General features: G+C 30.0%; 1 protein-coding gene across 1 annotated transcript in view; it reads right to left on the reverse strand.

The window, feature by feature from the left end:
* The window catches only part of LOC128991511 (adenylyl cyclase 78C-like), a 178129-nt gene that overhangs the window by 35880 nt on the left and 118371 nt on the right, over window positions 1-23878 (reverse strand). The window contains exons 7-8 of the mRNA XM_054414450.1: window positions 22432-22606; window positions 13607-13715 (exon numbers count right to left, since the gene is read on the reverse strand). Of these exons, the coding sequence (XP_054270425.1) occupies window positions 13607-13715; window positions 22432-22606 (284 nt within the window). The remainder of the gene's footprint in view (window positions 1-13606; window positions 13716-22431; window positions 22607-23878) is intronic.

Here is a 23878-nt window from a genome sequence, read left to right on the forward strand (position 1 = left end):
CAGTTTTTAAATTTAAAAGTTTTTCTTTATTTTCCGGAATACGCTGTAATTTAAAAGAGGCAAACAACTGAATTATTAATCTGGTAGGTAATACCAACAAAAAAAAGTATAAGTCATAAATTCCCACGGGGGGGGGGAGGGTTTCATATTGGTGGCTCATGGTCTATTTGTCTGGCCAGTACAACTCAAAATCTTGATTTCTCAGCTGTTAATCATATCATCTTTTTGTACTTGGTGTCATTTAGTAGGGAATTTGTAGTGCTAAATAAAAGTATCTTTGAAGTTCTTTTCATTAAAGCTTAATTTTTGTTGTAATCTTAGTTATAAAATAAAAAAAATGGCCACCACTTTTAAAACACATTTATATGATTGTTCTTTCTGAAATTGATTAAGACTTAGTAAAATATTTTATTAAATAAATAGTAAATTCTTACCTTAGCAATCCTTATTATAGTTGTCCGATATTAATTTCGAACCCGTAGGTTCATCTTCAGTCGGAAGTTTAGGTAGACCAAATATGTTTATTCTAAAATCCACCCGATGGGTTTCGTAGAAATGTTGACATTAACCCATCGGGTGGATTTTAGAAACAAACATTTATTACCTACCTACATTTATTTAACATTTATTTAACTACCTAAACTTCCGACTGAAGATGAACCTACGGGTTCGAAATTAATATCGGACAACTATAATAAGGATTGCTAAGGTAAGAATTTACTATTTATTTGATTATATAAGCAATCCAGAGGCTGAAATGATAGAAAATATTTTACCTACCTAATTTCATGAAGATAAATTAAATAGTTTTTGGAATATAAAAATGAAACAAAAAAGCGAAATAGCAAATATTTCGTTAACGATCCATTTTTTTAACTTTACGTAAATTTTTTATTCTCAAAAAGAAAACACGAAAGAAACAGCTTTCGTACCACCTGGTCGACCAGTGTTAAATGTTCAGTTTCGTGTTTTTGTGTTTTTATGTCGTGTCTATGTTATTTATTTACTACTATAAACTTTTGACGAACTCCATCATGAGGAATATCTAATGACTGCTTGACATTCTCCCGACCTGAAGATGTGCTCCTGCAGCACGAAACAGCTGTAGTCACTACGAACTACATAGGATCGTTTTGGACAGAACAAGGTAATTTAAACCACTATATGTTAATTCAGACGATCCAGAGGCCACACCATCATGAAATTCAAAAAGAAAATATGTGTTTGAGTTATTACTTTTTAATTTGCAGTGATTGTTTAGCTGCCATATGTATTTCAGATCTTTTCTTATGATAGAAATACTATTTTCTAAGACTGTGAAAGTAAAAAAAGGTGTTTAAAAATAAACCGTAACAATTTGTTTACATAAAGACTTCTACAATGAATTCGATACCGACTCTTAAAAAGAAAATAACTGTAATTTGAAAGTTAATTATATCACAACCAAACTAACACAAAAATTTAAAAAAGTTGTAAAAATCCTGTAATACAGACTGTAATACGATACAAAATAACCCTCATAAGCTGATATCCCAAAGGAAATTCTTCTGGACGTTTCTAATATCGCCTTGGTTATTAAAGACAAACTTTGTTTTGGGCCAGAACGTCCCAAAGCCTCTCGAATACACACCCCAAAATAAATAGAACCTGATTATTTTATACCTAATGTGGAAACTTTAACTTTTTAACCGTAAGTTTATTATTACTTAGAAACCTGACCTGTTGTTATGAATAAATATAATCATATAAATTCGTAGTTTTATAGAGACATGCAACTTTTGACTTAGAGCATAAATAGTTTGAATCAGCAAATGTTGAAGTTGGGAATAAATTATCAAACATTCATGTATTGATCTTTATAGTTGCATGGTAAACACGCTTATATAGTTGGCACTGGGAAATTGTCTAAATACTCACTTTATGGTAATTGATAATTTATATTGGATCTAGCGTTGATAAATATACCAAACTTCTTCTACAAAATAGAAATATTAATATATCGTAGTATATTAATGGTATCGTTGAATTGATATAATAATCGTTGATAATAATATCATTTTTGAACGGAGGATTGTCTTTAACGTCTGACAAAATTAAATCTTAAATACAAGGGCATACGAGTACTAATTACATATTGATAAACAAAAATACAAAAAGGATCATATATGTGTATACAAAATGATACTATAGAATTAAAACCATCTTAAACGTAAGTAGTAAAATGCTGTTTAGGAAGGATAATATGATACGTAAAACATTAGCCGTACTTTTGTTAAATATTTTGTATAACTAAGAGAGTCTAAAAAAATCTCTTTAAAAATATCCGTCTCAGAAAGTAAATCGAAACCGACCGTGTCATTACGGTTTCTAAATCTGAGTAAATATCTAAACGGACCGAGTTGTCGCTCCAGTGCACAGAGTGAAGCTGTAAAGGAAAGTGTTATTTCGAAAATGTGTTAATTTTGAGACTAAATATAGTGAGTCATATTTGCTTCAACGTGATATTTGCTTTTTTACATATGTTACTGATGAATGCCACTTTGATACTTACAAATTAAATAGTAGTTTTGAAATATTTGTTTATAAGCAGATCTTAATCAGTAAAATAAAAACAACTCCAAAATGTTTAAACATACATTTCATTTAACGCCCTTTGGCTGCACTTTCTGTCCTCCACTCATTTGAAAAAAATATCGATACATAGATTATTCGATATATCGATTATTACATTCGGTTAGTTATGGTTGGTTAACCTAACAAACCAAACAAGATATATAGAATGAAATAATCGATATATCGATCGATATATTCATTCGAATGAGTGTAGGACAGATACTTAAGTGCAGCCTGACGTTTGAGATATATCAAAGTCTAGTAAGATATCTGATGATGAAACTTAAATACCTTAAACAAAATGATTATTGGTAGCCTATGAACCACCATGTTGTATATTTGTTCAACATATACAAACTGAGTTTTATTTCATCAATGAAAAAGTGGAGAAAAAGTTCTGGATTAAAAAAGGCTCCTATTGTGAAACGGAAAAGTGTATTTGTCAAAAGCTAGACAATATTTATTTGATACTTTTCAAAGGCAACGTAATCCCTTTGAAACATTGTTGAAACGACATTTTGATTGGACAAAAATACGCATAAAGCAATTAGGTTGTTCTTTTGTAAAGATTGTCAAAGAGAAATAACGTGTGTCCAAAAGGCTCAATTAAAACGCGAAATACTTCTGACCCATTCCCCTTTTAACGTTGACAAAATTGAAAGGATGATTTGATTTGAAGATGGATTTACGGTTGTAAAGTAGAACAATTAAAAATATAAACCCTTTAGCCAATTATTTGTCTCAGTAGTTTGATTATTTTAATACTTCTTTGACATATTTCGTAATTATAGCAACGAATTGGCTGAGTAAGTTGGTTTTAGCTGTTATAATCATATAATGGTTTTCAAAGAGATCATACATGATATTTGCTAGGTCAGATCAAAAGGGAGTAATGATTCTAGTCTAAAGCATTTCTGTTACTAAGTTGAGGTGGAAATGTGCCTTTAGGGACTGACATAAATCTACAAACGTGCTGCAGAGAAGATAGAAGATAATAATTGCTCTTTGTCATTTAAACATCGCTATATTACAAACGAGTTTTAAACACAATAACTTGGTTTTGATGTTTAAATTTTTGATAGACTTTAACATTATATTACAAAAATAAAAGTTTTACCATCGAAAATTCCCTGAAAGAGGGATTACTCTAAATAATACATTCTGCTTGATTATAAATCGGAATACAAACTCGTATTCAAAATGGAACACAGCTGAAGTAGTTAGTTTAAGATGGTTAAACGCATTAAAGTACATGGTTCTTCTATAATTGTGTACCAATCTAATATTGTACTATTTATACTATTAGCTATTATTATATTATCCTAAAAATTGATTATAATTCGTTATATATTTGTTTTGGTTAACAATATTCATGAAATATCTAGTAACTTATTTCTATTTCCAGCTAAATTGTTTATTTGGTTTTAATTAGGACATCGTGAACATATATAACTAAAAATAAAGAGAAAGAAAGCGAAAGTAGATCTCTTCTTCTCGTTGGATTTATTTACGTTGAAACAATCTTGACGGTTTACTTAAACCGCTGCGTCTGGAGTTTTGTGATTGCAGAAATTAAAGGTCTTATCAACTTGCGGTGATCTCTTTAGGTTGGAAACGTTCAAACAATAATCTCTGTACAGTATAAGATTACATTGTGATTTAATCAATATATTTCTTTAAAACATTATTGTCATAATTATTAAATGTGATTTATTTCTTTAAATTTTTCAATTTGAAATTATTATTTGTAAATAAAGTTGACCAATACTTACTTAATCGTATACAATTTGGTAAATAATGTATAAGCCCAAATGATAAATTGATTATTAAGTTAACAAAACTAAAATATTTTCTCAGTTCGAGACAATCGTATCAAATATTAAAAATATAATATTAGCCCAGTTCTAAATTGAGACTGGCATCCTTTTAGGTAAATGTGAAAAATAACTTTAATCACAATTTTAAAGTTAGCATTTTAGAACTACTAAAATCTACAGTATTTATTGTTGAGACATATATCAGATCCATAAATAATATTAGCTTTCAATTAAATTAAAACACAAACTCGAAAACACTTGAGAAATAGGAAAACGTCTTTTAAACTCATAGAATATTTATGAAAGCGTCATCTCTTTCATATAATCTCAGGCATATAATCCTAGGTTAAAGGCCAAGATTATTTCTCATTTATAAAGAAAGTTGGATGGAATCAAAATAAAAGGATAACCACATGTCCCATCCAAGCATAGCTTAATAACCATATTGCAATGAGCAATAACCAATGACTAAAATAGTACGGTATTACTGTAAGACATATACAAAATACTATAATTGAATTAGCTATTATTACAATATCAACTGTTAACAGCAAAACTGCAAAATCCTAATTATAAACTATTTATTTAAGTCACCAATTCACCAAACTAGTTACAAACAATTTACCGGACACGGTAGATCAGTCTATTATTTATTTTTTTTCTGAGAATACATCCTACATCGCTGTTTCAAGATTGGATCCCTGCTAGACCTAACGATTACATTTAGATCACTGTGTACTGACTTGTCCAATGACGACGTGTCTTAAAGCCCGTAACAATACTTTAACATAACAATACTTAACTATATCGAGATACCCGGAGAGACGAGAAGATTAATAAACTACATATAAAAAAAGGTTAATTCACTCATGAATTAATAAAGAACTACCTATTTAGTGTTACAACTAATACTCAATATTTAAACATCAAAGTTATTTTAAAACTATTTGATCCATAAGCTTGTGAACGAACAAGAAATATTTTGTGCTGAACGGTTGGCACACAGTATTTTAAGTTGAGCCCGGAAGGCTTACTGGTAACCCTGATTGCTTTTATAGCATCCGGTCTCGTTAACATCTTAGAATCAAATAAGGTTTGCGTCTCGCTTATCTAAAGTGGAAGAGAAACTTCCAACGCTCCATGTCTTATGAAATTACTATCTTACGGATTTTAAAATCAGTAAAGATTTTACGTAAAATGTCTTTCAAGATAAAATCTAAATTCTGAAAAAATTTAAACATGTAAACTCAGTAGTTTATACCTAAACGTACACTTTGTCAACCAATAGTATGGCTTGAAAAGAGACATAATTAAATCCATAGTAGTTATCGAGTTTGTAGAAGTGCTAATAATCACTAAGTAATCAAGGTATTATTTTAAATGTTCTCAATTGAAGCAGGTAAATTGATTTGTATTACTGAGGATTCTATAAGCGGCTTAGAAGGCTTAGCATTCATCCCAATCTCTTCATTTAAGTTGATTGAACTAACAGCTTTAATAAACTGCTACAGTCTAACTACTTGAAACCAGAAAATTAGTCGCAAAAACATACATCTACTTAATTAATCAAATAGAAGCAGGTAGAGCCAATCAATATATTCGTCAAACATTTTATTAACATAATGCCATGATGGACCTAGGTAATATTTATTTATTTCCATTTTACATTGCGCTAACATACAGGACATGGTAAAATGTTTTAAAACAATTGAATGTTTTAACATGCAGGAACATATAAAATGGCTTGGGAAGTTTCTCAATTTCATTTTAATGTTTAGTTATAGTTGAATACGATTTGAGTATTCCCACAAACCTTTTGACTTCTTGTGGAACAATATACGTTTACTCTAATAGTAAATAAGGCTTTAGACATTTAAAATAGTCTTAAAAGTAGTGGCATTACGCAACGATCGTGTACATAGTCTAAGACAGGAGTGGTGGAAGGCGAGTGCCTTTAAAACTTCTACGAGTGTCTTAAAGGCAAATTACGCGAGTTACTTTCCCTACGATAGTTTTTTTTTTTTTTTTTTTTTTTCCTAACATTCACTACTCATAACGTCCAAGAGAAGTTACGTTTCCTGTAAACTCGCATTGTGATTCAACGACTCACTGTCCCAACCTCTCACTCATAGAATAATCAATTTAATTGGCCTTAACAGCTGATAAGTTGAAGTTCAATGCATTATAATTTCAATTTTTTCTCTCAATGCTTGAACCTCATTGGTCCAAACTTGTACTATAAAGTAACAAAACAATGATTTTAAGTTAGTAAACAATACTGCAAAGTGAATCTGTTCAATTCTAAGAACTGAATAAAAAATGCTAGTTTAAAACCGGTTGTAGAAACAATATGCAACATACTAAATTATGTGTACAGTATAGCTAACAAATCTTGCATTAAAATATGTTTGCATAAATATGCTACAAAAACTTAATCAAACAGTTAAACTCATTTTTAAGATTTTGCAACTACATAATTATGTTTCTTACTGATAAAACAATTTCAATTTCTTGAATGGCTTAGTTAATAACGGAAAGTGTAATAAATCAGCAAAAATAAGAGTTAAACGATGGAAATAATTATTTATTCTTACGAAAAGTGGATATTCTAGAATTAAATATTCAACTATTGGAACTCATCAAACTTGCCACGAGCGTCATAATGAACTTTTGGAATCAATGAATATCGGAAAACAATCTATTTAATGTTCTTTTGACGTTGGACCTCCTTTCAACGATTTATTAAGTTTTATAATTTTTTGTCTGAGCATTACTATTTGTACACCCCTTACATATGTTTGTATCACCTACAAAACTACTATAAGAATATGATTAGTCGGGTTTATATTACTAACGAACCGTTTTATATACTAACATTATCCTAATTTAGCTTAATGCATCTCTGAAAAAATACTTTCATAATGTGTAAAATATTGATCAAATCCATACCAAATTAAACTTTTACTGATCTTAAGAACACTCTTCATAGAGAGTATGTTTTATAACCTGTACATGTTTTTTACGGATTTTTGCACTACATTTTTATATATTACTACGACCGTTTACGTTTTTCATGCACATATATGGTTATTACCTTTAAAATAACAAAAACTAATTCTCTACTAAATGAAAAAAGTTAAAGATTATTTAACCCTAAATTGATGTAACCTTCAAGAGTTTTCTAACTAGTTGTGGACATAAAGAGTTGATAAAGATGGCAGACACGTCAACGTGGTAAGCAGGATTGCCAACCCACAGCCCACTTCCTGACCTGACATTCGCAAACAAAGATATATTGATTGTTGGCAACCCTGAAACTGGACCGAACTGGCTCTAGGCTCTAGGATATACTGTGTTCTGAAATACAGCAAACCCGTTGAGTGAAGAACATTTGGTAATAAAACTATTGTTCGTGAACAGTTAGTTAAATTTAAAAAATAACACTATTTGAAATCTTTACTTTAGATACAATGGTAAAATATGGCTTTTTATATTGTTATTTTCTTTGTGTATTAATCGCAATCACTTTTTTGGGGGAGGAATCTAAAAACCTTAAAATTTTTGTGATTATGCTGTAATTGTACCAGATCTTATCGTTCTGAAGTCCGAGAGTGCTAAAGAGTAATAATTATAAGAGTGCCAGTAATAATAATTCATGGATGATACAGACTTAAAACTCGCATTAAATATTCCTTTTATACATTATTTTTCAAGTACAACCAAAAATCTAAATGTAACTATAATACAGCTAATCTGTAGATAGATAGTTATACTTGTTTTTTTTACTTCCCTATCTATATGGTTTTAGATGTGTTTCTAGCATAGTTGTTAATTGCATAGGAAACACATGGTATAATCTTAACCGTTTAGTAATTTTCACTTTTTGGTAAAATTGTAATAAGTTAGTAATAATATTTGGATTCAGTATTAATTTTCATTGTAGTTATCACAGCATGGTAAAGGGTACTAAATCCTGTATAAATAAATATTTGACTATTCCTAACATTCAAATTAAGTCTAAGATATATTACTGTAATTTCTCAAAAAATTTAAGTACCCAAGATATAAAATATTATGCCTTCTGTTGTTGAATAAATTATAATGAGATGACCAATGACTAAATGAATAAATGACACAAATGAATAAATGACTAAATTATTTTAACTGAAAATTAAAATGTTCCCTTCTTAATCATTTTGGGAAATGCCAGGGAAATCTCTATCAATGCTGTGCATTTTTGACGAAATTGTATTTACGAGATATTGTTCAATACACTAAGAAAACGCTGAAGCGGAAAACACTGAAGTAGATTTTTGTTTCTCTGGATACCCTATCGGGACGCGGCCTTAGCGAAAGCCTTCTATTTGCATTCAATTGTTCAGGCAGGTTTTCTGACGGATAAGTTTATTTTACACAAATATTTTACAGAGAAATACAAGAATAAACTCATAGCAGCATAGTACATAATTCTAAAGGAACGATATATAAGACTTTGAATAGTGTTGTTTGCCTTTAGGGATTTAAAACTCAATACTAAATAGAATTGTATTTGTAACATCCATTTTAACCCGTAGCTCTTAAGACTTTTACAACTGATGTGCCATTGGAATGTTTATGATCCATCCAAAGGATGAATGGTGTAACTAAAAGGCAATTTTCTCTAAAACTTCGCCCCTTCTAGCGTTTAAAGGTAAAAGGGTATTGCAGTATTTGTTTTGCCACGGAGACAAGTTTTGAACCTTATCAAAATACGCAAGGATCTCCTAGTAAAACATATATACCTAAATAAGCTAAGAACCTTCCGATGGAATTAATTTTAATAACTAACAAATATTTTAAGTCAACAGTGTCTCCACAACATGTTCTTACTGAATGCCAATACAGCCCGAGTATAAAAAAACTTCCAAAAAGGTTACGAGATCTGGTAGGTGACATGAAGTCAGTTATTTATTTGATTTTGACAATCTGTTTGTTTGATCAAATCTGAGTAACGTAGGGACTGTTCCATCAAAGGTCTGTACAACAATATTTTTTGTGTGGTTTTGATTGGCTGAAACTGAAGCCGACGGCACACAGATGGTTTTCTCTTTGTATTAAATTACTTGTTTGAGTACATCTTACACTCCGAACCATATTTACTGCAAACTAATATAAAATGTGAGTTTTTTTGTTTATAAAAGTTTATTCATTATTATACGCTTTTTTAAATACTATGTCAAATAAGTCCTTGTGTAAAGTTAATACATAACCCTTGGCAACAACTCAAAATTAAATATAAGTTTTGAAATGTCAAGAATGCCTGCAGTAATCAAGAAAAATTGGAGTTTAAGTTGACGAACACCACGCGCGCTGATAATCTGCTTAATGACTAATTAAAGTTTGCTTCTTTTAATCTAGTTGGCTTTAATATGGAAAACATTTATTTACTAATTACTTCAGTTGTGTTTAAATTTGTGTGACCGATTACAACAGGTTGTCTGGATTTTGTTTAAAATTAACTGAATAAAGAATTTACCCTATATACTAGATATTAATATGTGAACATAACACAATAAAGGGTTTCATTGCTTTCACCTGCCCAACTTAAACTTTTTACGGTTGAGGTGTGCTTTTAAAGCTTTTGATCTAGCGGAGGGACCAAAGGTAATTAAAAAGGTAATTTTCATTAGGCTGCCTCTGGCTTTTGGTTTATTACTAAAAGGGACTTTCAAAGGTCCATTGTTACCGACTTATTTTCTTTATAATATGTTTCAAATATGATTTATAATTAATTAGCTGATTACTTTCAATAGATTTTTCAACCACAGTCAGATTATAAACAGGACACGACACAGTTTATGAATTTTAAATATGCTACTCAATTAATCTACTAAAAAAATATTTGGAGTATTAAAAGTTAATAGTATTATTATAACAACAGTGTTTAGCAAACAAATATATTAATTTTCGTACAAGGAGGCTTTTCTTCACTACTAATTTTTTCAGGTAAGAAGTATACATTGAGAGATGAAAGGATATTGCATTATTCTTTTTGCCACTCACACGAAATTTGATCACTAAATGCCCAATTAGCGCAGTGGCCTCTTCGTCAATTTCATAACCATCTAAATTTGTTTTTTTCCAACTAAATTTAGTTAGCGTAACTATATCTATACTATTGGAAATAAGTATTTAGTATAGTTTGGAAAAGGTTCCAAGGCCATTCACAAAACAAAGATAATGTTGTCCGTTGTTTTGTAACTGCAAAGTAGTTTCCTCTGGTATTCTGCATCTGCATCGAATCAATCTCGGGGACTTTTATTTCCAAGTCGTATAGTTGTTCTATTTCTGTATTGGGTTCCAGTACAGACGTAGTTAGTTTTCTTGGTATTTGAAAGAAAATCAGTAAAATATTTGTTTTATATTATCTAAACGTTCCTCCAAAAGAATTAATCTGTTTGCATGATTAAAGTATGGCCACAATAAATTGAAATTTCATAAAATGTTAAACAGTAAATGTGTTTTATAATTTGGTAGAAAACAGATTTTAAATTTATCCCTACGCTTCCGTTGACTGATGATTTAACTAATGATGAAATTGTTAGGCTCCAGCATTTTCTAAAGCTCTTTATAAAACTGTAGCCTGTGTAATTTGCTCTATTGTTCCAGATTGAATGCTGCTTTATACACTTCTGATGAGAAAAACAACCACACTATTTGACACAGAGTTCTATTTGGAATTGAAGACCTAGATTTAATTAAAAGGACGACTATTCTCTAGCAATACAAACCATTTAATTGGTTGATTAAATTAAAATAGGAGTATGATAATTATATTAAGCTGAAATCCATGGATCTATTACATTTCATAAACAAAACAAATTGATTGTTGGCAGGCCTAAACTGGACTAAACTAGTACGTGTGGAAACAGCAACCAGTACTATCTTTGAACAACCTGAATATAAATTATTCTTATTTTAAAATTATCTAAATTTTGATAATAATGGATGAATAAGTACGACGAAGAAAGTTATAAAATATAATATAAAACAAAATTAAAACTATTTATCGGCCACTATGTTTGGAAGGGTTGTACTGTTTTTATTCTATTAGTTGATTCAAATTTTCTACTATCTGCAAAAATTTGAAATAATTCTATATCAATACCTTTTTTGATTACATATCAATAAGCAATGTGTGGAATACGAAAAAGATGACTAGGCCTATTGCTGGGACTGTTCAGAACACCTGCATTTTCTTATTTTTTTTCAATTTCGATTTTATCAGCCATGCATATCGTGTGTAAACTGCTCATTAGAGTTGTATGGTTATAATGGTTGAAATTATTTTTCGAGATTCACTGTCTGCTGATGAACATGTACAGAAAACTATGATAAAAAACTCTGGTGTTAAAATAAAATTTAAATTAACCTATGCATAAACTAAATATTAAAGCGCAACAAATATTTGAGTTATATATGTATATAGGAAGAACAAAGACAAATTCTAAAGAAGCTACTTTTGTATTTTGAAACTGTGAAAACACTCCAACATTAATACAATGATGACTCAACAAAATCATATTTTGTAATTTATGTTCAACAAGGCAGTGTTATTTGGAAAATCGTTTGCAAATAAAAAATAGCCTTGAAGAATAAAACATTATTTAAAATTAGTTACAAGCTTATGAATACCAGACCGAATGTCTTTCCCTACTTTAATAACTTAGAATGCTTAATTGTATTAAAGTTGTTTGATACAAAAACATCCCTTCATAAGGAAATTACGACGAAAATCAATTATTAAATCTTAAGCTAATTGGAACGTTAAATAACTGGGCAGGTATTTATCAGTAACAAAATAATAGTATGATATGGGTTAAAATATATTAATAATAGTCTTATTTTCTGTCCCACCTTCACATCCAGGACACTAGCTCTAGCCCAGAAATGTTTTTCACATTACTTCAGGCTAGTCCTATATGGTTGCGGCATTATCACTTAGATTAAATCCATTGGTGATTGGCGGGATTTGAACCCAGGACTTCGTGCACTGAAGCCCCGCACTCTACCACTAAACCAGCTCGCTCCTTATATTCATAATAGTAATTTTATTACACATTAATAGACAAGTCCTATTGTTGAAGGATATTTCGAAACAATTATCGTTTTTTTAAACACAGGCGAATTTGTAAGTCCAAAGTTGTATACACTGAGTTTCAAAATTAAATTGCAATTCTTGGCACATTTTCAACTAAAAACAAACAATTTAGCTATGGAATAACACAAATTTAACCGTCATGATACAAATTTCTCCTCAAAAGTTCCTCTGACTCATTAGATTTAATAACAGTTTTCATTAACTCTGAAATATTCCCTGATAATGAAACTCACTTTAAAAGTCATATTTAATGTATAATTTAGGCATATTTTAGGTGTAGTATTTAAAGTTGTGGTATTTTAGTTTTACATTAAAATTAAGAAGGGTTGTGTGTATTAATATTAATATGTAAAAGGAATGGTTAACAAACCAAGAATTTAACATGCACTGGTTTAGGTCCGGTTTATATAGCTTAATTTTTAATTTTACAAAAATAACTATGTACATATTTTAAAGTAGTATGATAAATCACAGTGACAATCATGAATAAAATAAAATTTTAAACGCGAAGTATCAGAACAAATTCGGTGTCAAAAGTTAAATGAACATTTTTCGCTACAAGTTTGTGTGTCACATTTTCTCGGCAACGAATTTTACCAATTTAACTAAGCGGGTGCTTGCAATGTTGCCAGTAGTTACGTGTTCAAGTCATGTTAATTATGTTACACATCTTCATTATTCTAATAAAACTCAGAGAGTACTAACTAAATCGAATTGTTTATCAACACAATAAAAACCATAAAATATCCAATAAACATTATTTACGAAGAAGAACAATTAATTTCACTAAAACTAATCGCCATTATCATTACAGTTAGTCGCACACTACAGACTCTAGTGGGGAATACCTATTTGAAAGCTGTAGACAAAAAAATCGTGGGTCCAATTTACGATTTTGATAACAATTCCTATTTCTAAAACTTTATCACCTCCTCATTTTTCTTAAATTTTTTACAGAAGAACCCGAATTTTTTGTAATGGATGTTTAAATTTTCAAATATATTTACAGTAAAATAGGTATAAGAATATGCCTTACCTGCCCAGCCCAGATCGAAGTCCTCGTTGTCGTCGACGGTGGTGACGGTTCTAGCGTCAGCCGCGTCTGCTATCGGCGTTAGATCTCCTTGGGATTCCTTACGTTCAACCTGAAAAATACAAAACTATTATATTTTTGTTACAGGTGAGTTTTTAACATTTTTATCTGAAACATACCATAATGTGACAATGCATATTCCATTTCAATGAATAACTCAACCTCAATCACTTCTATGATATTTTAATACCTCCTCCCACCAAACGATAAGATATATACGAGTACAATGCGACAAAAGTCATTAGTAAACGAAACTATAACTAATTGCTAGAACCAGTTTATAAATTAAATAAACGAACGCAATACCAGAGCTATGATTTATTAGCTTTAATTTAAACAGGAGTAATTCAGTTTGAACTTTATTACTTTAACCATGTACTACTTTGCTATTGCATACAAACTAACTGGTGAAAATAATTGATCTGCCTAACAAGAATGAACTATCCGTTTTATTATCTCTAATGATTATTTATTCCTATTTTTTTTCTTTCCTAATAAAGAGCATAATTTATAAATTTATTGTCAAAACAGATTTTTTTTGTTCCCTAACATATCTGTGTTGGGTTATAGTTAACGGGTAAATTATGAAGACTCAGCTATAACTTGTAAGTTCAGGAGGGGGTTGTAGAGTGAAGAGTGAGATCGGCGTCAAGAACACCATAAAAATATCCATAACCGTACTTTGTCTGAGGTCTGATGAACGAGGGCGTGGCTCCGTGTGCCTTGGTTTATGATAACAGTTAAATAACCTTAGCTTAACACAGCTTTATTGGTAAGTATTTAGCTTTATAATATGATGTTCCTAAAATTACATTCATCCTGAAACAGGTTTGAACCTTATTTGCACAATAACATTGTAACATGTACACAAAAATGTAATGGAAACTAAATTGGATGAATTTGGAATTTTCTAAAAAATTCCCCAACCAATTCTTTTTCAACTAGTCTTACTACGCTTATTTTATATATGCAGTGATAAATATGTGTTTGATTGTTGTGCATACGAATTTAAGGATGAATTTACGGATTTTAGATTTGTTTTACTTTTTCAGACAATAGTTTAGATACGGTATGTCAAATAGCCCAATGTAAATTCCAAACAGTTTTTTTTTTATTTAAACTGCAACTAAGACCAAAATAGTCACGAATATAAAGACGAATGTACTCAAATGTTGCCACATGGTATAAAATTAATTCCTTGGGAGATATGTGTAATAAGAAATATATATTCTCTGAAATCGCTTATACTAGCAAAAATACGTATTACCTTATAATTATATTGACTAATTTATTTATACTCTGGATATTTATGGTTATAACCAGCTTTTACTTAACCATACAGTAGATAATATAAATAATTAGTTAAAAGAAAGTTAAAAAACTATTTAAAACAAGACGTAAATTCTGTATAGAACAACATGTTTACTAATACGGCCCAAATCAAATTTAGCAAGTTGGTCAAGGTAAAATTGATTTTGATGGTGGACAGTTTTTAATTTGTTGATTTATCAAAACACAACGCAACGACCGATGTTTACATTCTGAAACATTATCGGGTAAATACTTGAGTTGATTGAAGTTTGAAATTGATAGATTGTAGCAAAAACAACCCTCTCGTTGAAACACGAGTCTTTAATCTGCCAAAATGATCTTTTGAGCTATTAGTATGAGTCAATAATATCTATTAAGCTGTTAAAAATGTCTTGTATTTGTTATCTATCGAACTATTAGACCTGCAAATCTCCACTATATTTAACGAACCTATGCATAATATGCTATAAATCCCATTAGGTATTTCTTATGTATCGTCGTATTTGGTTTCAGTCGTAAACGTATATAAATCCCATACTACATCGACTAATTGGAAATAGATTTTCCTTGTGAATAAACACATCCAAATTTTCCATTTACCGAATCCCACAACTGTCAATTACAATTTAATCTGTCGATGTAAAAAATATCAAAGATGAAATTATCAAAATGAATAGGTATTTGCTTTACTTAAATTGGTTTGTAAATAAATGGAAAACAGGCCGTAAAGCATGTTAAACACAGTAATAGAAATGAAAGTGATAATGAGCCTTTTCAATTTGTATACATTAAAACACGCTTCTGAGTGTATATTTAGAAATAACTTAAGATTTTTGATTCAAGCCATTAAACTTGAAAGAAACGCAAAAACACATTGTTTACAATAGTTTGTTTTCACGTTTAAATGTTTTATGATATTAAAAATCTAGATCTGGCTTTGAAATAATTATGACGGTCAAAGTCATATATGAAACTGAAACAGTTTGTATGTTGTGCAGTCTAGTCAAATTGTCAACAAGTAGTTAAAAATGTATGTAAAATAGTGGCAGATTTTAAAGCTAAAAGTGCCAACTGTTTTTATAACAAATAGTTTCAAAACCTTGAAAAACGATTTTATCTCTATGCGATATGCATATTACCTGTCAGCTGTTTAAAATATCATTTGGCACTTGGAGCAAAAAAGGGAACACTTTATATTGTATATTGCAATTTTTGGCTCTACAATTTTCCAATACACGCACCTACTCGTTAAAAGGGTAAACGAAAATTCAACTAATTACCTACAATAATTAACAAGTGTATTACATTGATGTGCATAATTAATCATTAAAACGTCTATCATCAGCTGTTTGTGTTCCCTAGAATTGTTTCAACAGTGTGTTTACCGATGTTAGTTTGTTTGTTTGGGACTGGAATAGAACACTAGATACAGGAGTGAATGTGATGTAAACATTGTCATAGGTACAATCATTGTAACTCATGATGCATTGTTGCTGTGAAAAGTAACCGGGTATAAAATGTCAATATTGTTAATTAAACAAAAAATATATGCTTCAAATTTGGAGTTTTTAATTTTCTGGTAATGGTTTTGAGTAATTAGTTCAAGACCACAATTAATTGTAAGGCCTAAGTTCAGTGTATTTTAAATGAAATAGTATTTAACAGTTAATCTGGTTTTAAATTTGTTTTTTACAAAATTTAAATCACCCCAAAATAATAATAGTGTTAACACGATTATTATAATGTAGTGTTTCAAATTATCTGTATATTTATGTTATGTAAGTTCCAACAGTAACCTATTATTATTATTATTTATTATTTATTAAGATAGGGGGCTTTAATTAGGAGTATTGGAAAACCAAATGTGAATTATACTATCCAAGACCATTTATTAAAATCCCAATGATCAGGACGGAAAAGTATGAACAGTAGCTATATATTTGATGCAAAGCAGAAAAGCAAGAAAACATTTAAAGAGATTATATTATTTATCAAACATAAATAATATTATAACTATTACTAAATACAGTAACTTAGCCTGTGTAAGCTAATGAGAAATTCCACTATAGATGACCATTCAGTTAGTTCTGAACGTTTCAATGTAACATTAGCTAATTGATCTTGTGCAAACTATCATCTATCCCTAAAGCTTTGGCTTTGCTACGTTTAAATACAAATTAATTGACATACAGTAATTGCAAATACATACAAGGATATTGCAAGTTGAAATAAACAATTAAATTTCTACTTTAGCACTTAGTGTAAACGTAACCTATTACAAAAGTTATTTAATTAACTTACCATATCATTCTGTAAGTTTTGGTACGGTAACACATTGTATTAATTCTTTCAAGACGAGACTAGTGGGATTTAATACGACAAATTTTTACATATTGTGCTGTTCATTTTTCAGTTAACAGTATTATGGGACACATTGAAGTCACTAAAGGATGAACATTTAGGAATAAATAAACCCATAGAATGTTAAAAGTCTAACAGAATAAGACTACAAAATTAATTCAATGTGTCTATCTAAATTTATTTTTAGATGCTTACGCACTAAACATTGATAAGCAATGTTACGTGGCCCCAAAATAGCCTATAAAATAAAGGACCTTTTACATTGACTTTCATATCTTGATTATTTCCAGAGAAAATTGAATTTTTTGGTTACGTTTTCATCCTTAGAAATGTATTCCTAGAGACAGAAGCCTAAGTATACAACTACTTTCACCCTTACGGATAAAAACATACTGTATTTTGTGTAAATATGAAAGTGAAAAATAGAAAATGTTTGGGAAAATATGATATGAAGCGAAGTAGTCATAAAACCGAGGCGCAGGTGGTTCCTAGCTCGGCTAAGTGACGAGTATGGGACTTATCAGACTAAACGTTGTGATCGATGTAAGAACATGTGAAGAGAAATGATATACTGTCATATGGAACATTGTGTATCATACAGGGTGTTTCCATATTGTCTAAACATACTTTCTGGACTTGTGCCTTGGGCTAAGACAAACATAAAATTCCATATAACTAAGGGTCTAATATGCCTAGATTTCTGTTTTTGTCGGTCTGTTTATAATCTTTAAGAATTGGGCATTTTTCGAGATGGAAATTTCAAAATTAGTATAAATGTGTATTTTAGTAGGTAAAGAAAGCTTACAAAGTTTCTTTCCAATATCTCAAGCCGTTTCAATATGATGGCCATTTAAAATCTGTAATGTCAAATTTTATTAAATATAAAGGAAATTGTTCAACAGCTTAAAAGATAGAGAATTTCAATCCAAATGAAATGAGTCCTTGTTTGTTAAAATCGGATGACAAACAACCGAGTTATCAGTTTTTTCTACATTTAATAGGACTATCATACTGCTCTGTAAAATAACAAATATTAAACAATATGGAAGTCCTATTAAATTGCGTAACCGAAGTCCTATTAAAAATCACAAGCAGACCGACAAACAGAAATCTAGGCATTTAAGACCCATACTTATACGGCTTTTTATTTTTGGTCTTAGCCAACAACAACAACAACACAAGTCCACAAAATATGTCCAGACAATTTGGAAACACTCAGTCTTTTTCTGAATTTCAGAGTGTTAGGCACCATAGTAAAATACTTGTGATTTCGTTGAAGACCAACGGGAAAAAATATATTTATTGAGAGAAAACTAGTTCAAATCTCCAAATTCAATTATATGTAAGGATATAAATATAAGAGATTTTATGACTACAATGGCTAATTGTTTTGTTTCATGTAATCGTATAACGTATAATTTGGTTATGAGTAGTATGATTAAAATGTTTTTCCCTTTAAATTTCATGTAAATGAGTAATCTATTGTAAAGTAACATGGACAAGAAGGAACAAGGTCACAACAACAACAACATATTACAAGAAACAAGGGGTAACATATTAGGATTATTGAATTGCCTCTAGTGATCGTATGAAGTGTTACTTAGCTACACATTACTTAGCCTTTTTTTACTAGTATGTATAAAAATGTTCAGCCTTTAAGTATGATGTTTCATAAAATATGTGTTATGTTTCTGACTCAAGTTAAATGTAAAAATACTCAATCTAAGGTTTACGCATTTTTAAATACATAATTTAAGCTTCTTTTTTTTGTTTTTTTTTATATATTACTATGTTACTAAATATCTGATAATTTTAAACCATCAAAATTATAGCATAAAAATGTCTAAAAACTAACGCTCGCCAGAATCTTCGAAAATCACACAGAGAAATAGGAAGATTTACACCGTTTCACCCTTTTACACCCCGAAATCCACCACAAATCCTAACTCGATCAAAAGCTAACTTAACCCTTGAGCGATGATATCAACGAAGATTCGATTACCTTGAAAACTGGATTTTAGAATAGCGTTAAGATCAAATATAGATTTGTTTGTAATATATACGATTTAAGTCCGGCATATGCTACTAATAGATGGATATAAAACCTTTAATAAAAACTGAAACAATTAAAAACTAGAAAAATGTTATTGCAATTTTTATTTATGGTGTGTTTATATATTTTTTTTATGTTTTACATTTCATTCAAGGGTTATTTAACAATTGTGTAGCAGTAAATATGAGGTAAGTTTAATTGTATTATAAATTTATCAATGGTGTTTACAAAGTCTACATAATTGTATAACAATTTGTATATCTGATTATAACAGTAGAACATACATATTTACCGCAAGCTGTTGTTGAATTTTCAACCAACAAAACAGTATTCTGCGCTTAACTTATTCAATATAGTTATCGCCAAATCCTAAACCGTTCAGAATAAAATCTTCTACTAATCTGTGATTAGAACTATTTGTGAAAGTATATTAAAATATTGAGTGGTAAATAATGCTAACAAACTACAACACAAGATCATAACCTTTTGGTTATTTCTAAGCCTATAACGTTTAGAAAAAAAACTCGCATGTTAAAAACACATCATCATGGTATTATTAAAAATATTTCGATGCAATATCAATCAACTATATTTTACCAATAATTATCAATAATAATTTAAAAATCTTTTCAAACCAAGTGAACATTTTAAACAACCTCTACCTTGTTCAAATCCGATTAAATCGTCAGAACGCATTATCTATCATGTGATGATGATGAAGTGTGTGGAAGAGATGAACCCGATGTTTGTTTACCAGCTTCATGGTAATGACAACAGAATGCCATGGAATTAATTGAACATGAACGCTTTGGAATTGATTGCAAAGCAAGTATAGAAGTGCCATTTGAATGTGGGATCATTTACTGACATTTAAGCATCCACTTTATCCTGCTATTACTAGATATTATTATGTTGCACAGCTTTTATTGCTATAATATTATTATTATTAGTTCAAAGAATAACGTAGCACATTTTTTTGGCTTCTAAATAGCTAGCCTTTTGAGTTTTAAGAACAAAATAGGTAATTATTGTATTTTTACAAATATAACTCCTACTTATATGTCTGTTATTTTTAAAACAAAACTATAATAATCAGGACTTTTCAATTTACATGGTAAGAGTATGCATATTCTTATAAAATTGAAAAGTAAAATTTATTTTAAAATGTAAAATTCTTTAAAGTTACTATTTTACTTCATTTTGTGAGTTGCATTTCGGATTAACTTACAAATTATAGGCTGATTTACCCTTTTTCGTCCAAATAATCTTGAAGTCGTCTATATGACACCATATAAGTCAAAACCAGTCATTATAGGGATTTAGGATTACTTAGACAAAAAACGTTAATTAAACCTCTAATATATAATACTTTACTTCCTCTTACACAGTTTTTCGGAGTTGTAAAGCTGATTTAACTGAGAGTTGTTGAGCATTTAAGCACTCATAGATAATTTCTGATAGCCAATATAAATACAAAAATGTGATTCACCAAACCTCCAATAAATCTCTAAAATCATATTTGCATGATTTATCCAATACATAATATATTGAAATATCCAAAGAGTATTTCCAAATAGATCATGATTTTTAAAATAATGCATCTCAAAAGTATTTAAAGACCAGTGTTTTCTTAGTGTACAATTTAGGATATTAAACTGATAAGCACCACAGAAGAGTCATTATATCATCGAAACTTGGCCTGATTCAAGATAAAAGATTTCCAGCAATCGGTTGCAGTCTTAAAAGCATCCTCAACAATAATGTCTCTTGGGTTTACTGCAACATTTACTCTAGATGTTACCATCTTGAGACCTAGAGTTCACGAATCTTTACTCTATAAGCCCACAGATAAAATAATACTTAACACAGTGTTTCTTTAAATTTGGTAATGTGCATGTGTTTGTTAAAAGCAGCTGAAAATTCAACTCGAGTAATAATGTAACATAAAGTTTTACATTACAAATTTAAGAATTAAATGGTATGTTAAGAGGTATAAATACAGGTTTATTAATGCGAAATGAACAATTCTTTCGCAAAGTAATGTTATTTTGATTGAACTTTTACATACATTGATCATACTTAAACAGTGACGAAATTCGATTGTTTTCCTACTAAAACCAGTGGATTAGATCTGTGAAAGTTGAGTTGATATCAATCATGAGCAACTATTACATCTGCAGCTCAATTTATCTTTGGCTCGGTTGCAAGACAATAATTTGAATTTTGTCACGTTCTTTAACTAGAAGAGGACAACTCTAAATATTTGTAATTCAGCTGACCTAATTTATTTTCTGATTACTTATAGATCTTCTTATTTACAGACAGTGTTTTAATTGCAAAAAAATCACTACTCATAACTTCTAAGAGAGGTTATGATTTTTTTTATAACCTCTCATTGCCACTGACAGTGATGCAACGAAACATTGTACCAAACACTAATTGCACCATTTAATAATTAAATTAACCTGAACAGATGATTAATTGAAGTTCGAAAAATTACAATTGTACTTCTTCTCTCTCAATCCTTGAACCTCACTGGTCCGTTACCCGTGTTGTTATGAGTAAAACTATGCTGTTATGAAAGTAGACAATGCTTATTTGTTTGAAATTCATTGTTGGTGATGGTGAACAATGCTGATATGAGAAAATTTTCAATTCTAAGAACTGAACTGAAACGGATACTTAAAAAAACGGTCGTAGGTAAACAATTTTTAAAGCAGCATATAATACAATTACGAAGACATGATTTCAAATCACTATGGAATAGGAGTTAGTTAATTATTCTCTTGGCTATAAGAGGAAACATACCTCAGAACGCCGGTACATATTTAAACTATGCGTTAGCAAAGAGCTACACTTGAAGCTACTACATTGAAGCTTTTATATAGACTACTGTGAAAATTGTACTGTATGTTAAACTAAGGAATCCTATCCATCAGCAGATAAGGAACTGTGAGACAGACTCATTGAATAATCGAAAAAGCATAGATTTTTTAAAGGTGTCCTAAGTGGATTTTTAGGAATCGGTTAGCTATGGTCTTACCTTACTATTGTCCATGGTGTCATGGCTGCTAACGGTGACGGTGGGGGGCCCGCTGGTGACGTCACAAGGTACGGCGATCTGCATGACTCCCTCCAGCTGTTTCTTGGCCGCGATCTTGCTGACGGCCTTCGCCCAGAGGAACTTCTTGCTGACTCCATCACTCGAGCCCTCACTCCTGGAACACCAAGGGAAACATTGATCAATTCCAGTAATTTGTTAACTCTTACGTCAATTTGGGGATATATATTCGAAAATTGGTCTTAAGGAGATGACCACCAGTTTGGCAATATAGTTTGTCTAGCGCTGCAACGCTTCCAAAACGACAACCAGTACTGACATCTCAATGAAAACTAACAAATAACAGTTTACTTTCACACCGTAGAAGCCTGTAAGAATACAGGATAAATTTAAACTAGAAAATTGAAATACGCACATTTAAAATATGCACAGACTTTCTGAGGTATGTTTTCTTCTTTTAGCAAGAGAATAATTAACTCACTCCTTTTACATAGGCCTAATAGTGTTTTGGCATCATGTATTTGTAGTTGTAAAAAAAACTAAAAGTTTAAAAATATTTACAGTTGTTATATAATTTTCAATAAAACAAAGATTTAATGTGTAAATGAGACGAGGAACATTATTAAAACCTTTTCAATACATAAGGGTTGTAAAACACTTTTTGTTTGAATGCAAATTTGCATAATGTTATTAGAAACTTATCCATACATAAGGGTTGTAAAACACGTTTTGTTTGATTGTAAATGTGCAATGAATGGATAATTGAAAATCGATATTAACATTGATATGATTTACATCTTTAAATTTTCAAACAGTCAAAAAAATGTGTTTTCAATTGTATGGCTTGGCACTGTTTTATTTTTAAACCACAGGTTCCTGGATATATTTTTGTAATATTACTTTGCTCATTTTACTTAAATTACCTGTACGGACTTTATGTTAAACATGAGCCAAATATATACAGAATAGGATAGCAAGATGATTGCTTGTATTAATATTAATAATACAAAAATCATGATGCAAGAAAGTAAACCCCTATGAAATACCATTGATTTAGATGAACTGCAATCAAACTCATTAGTCAAAACTAATCATTTTTCGATTATAAGGTAGAGGAATAACTCATTGCTTTTGTTTTGTATTAAAATAAATTTCCGTGCAAATATATACAAAAAACATCATAGAATAACAAGGATAAAGCATAGGGGTGTTTAATCTCATTAGATTCTATACAGTTCTTTTTTTATAAAGGCTTATACAGAACGGAATACCCAATCCAGAATAATCTATTAAGTTTTACTAAGTTCATGTGGATTAGATAAAAAATAATATCTTTACTGAATTATGTTAATTGTATTATTAATATAGGTAAAGCACTTGATTATCTCTATAAATAATTCGTCATTGCTCACCACGTATCAATTTGAAT

This window comes from Macrosteles quadrilineatus, unplaced genomic scaffold (genome assembly GCF_028750875.1).
Source record: "Macrosteles quadrilineatus isolate MER2022 unplaced genomic scaffold, UCM_ALF_1.0 Scaffold_4__1_contigs__length_99947679, whole genome shotgun sequence".
Lineage (NCBI taxonomy): Eukaryota > Metazoa > Arthropoda > Insecta > Hemiptera > Cicadellidae > Macrosteles > Macrosteles quadrilineatus.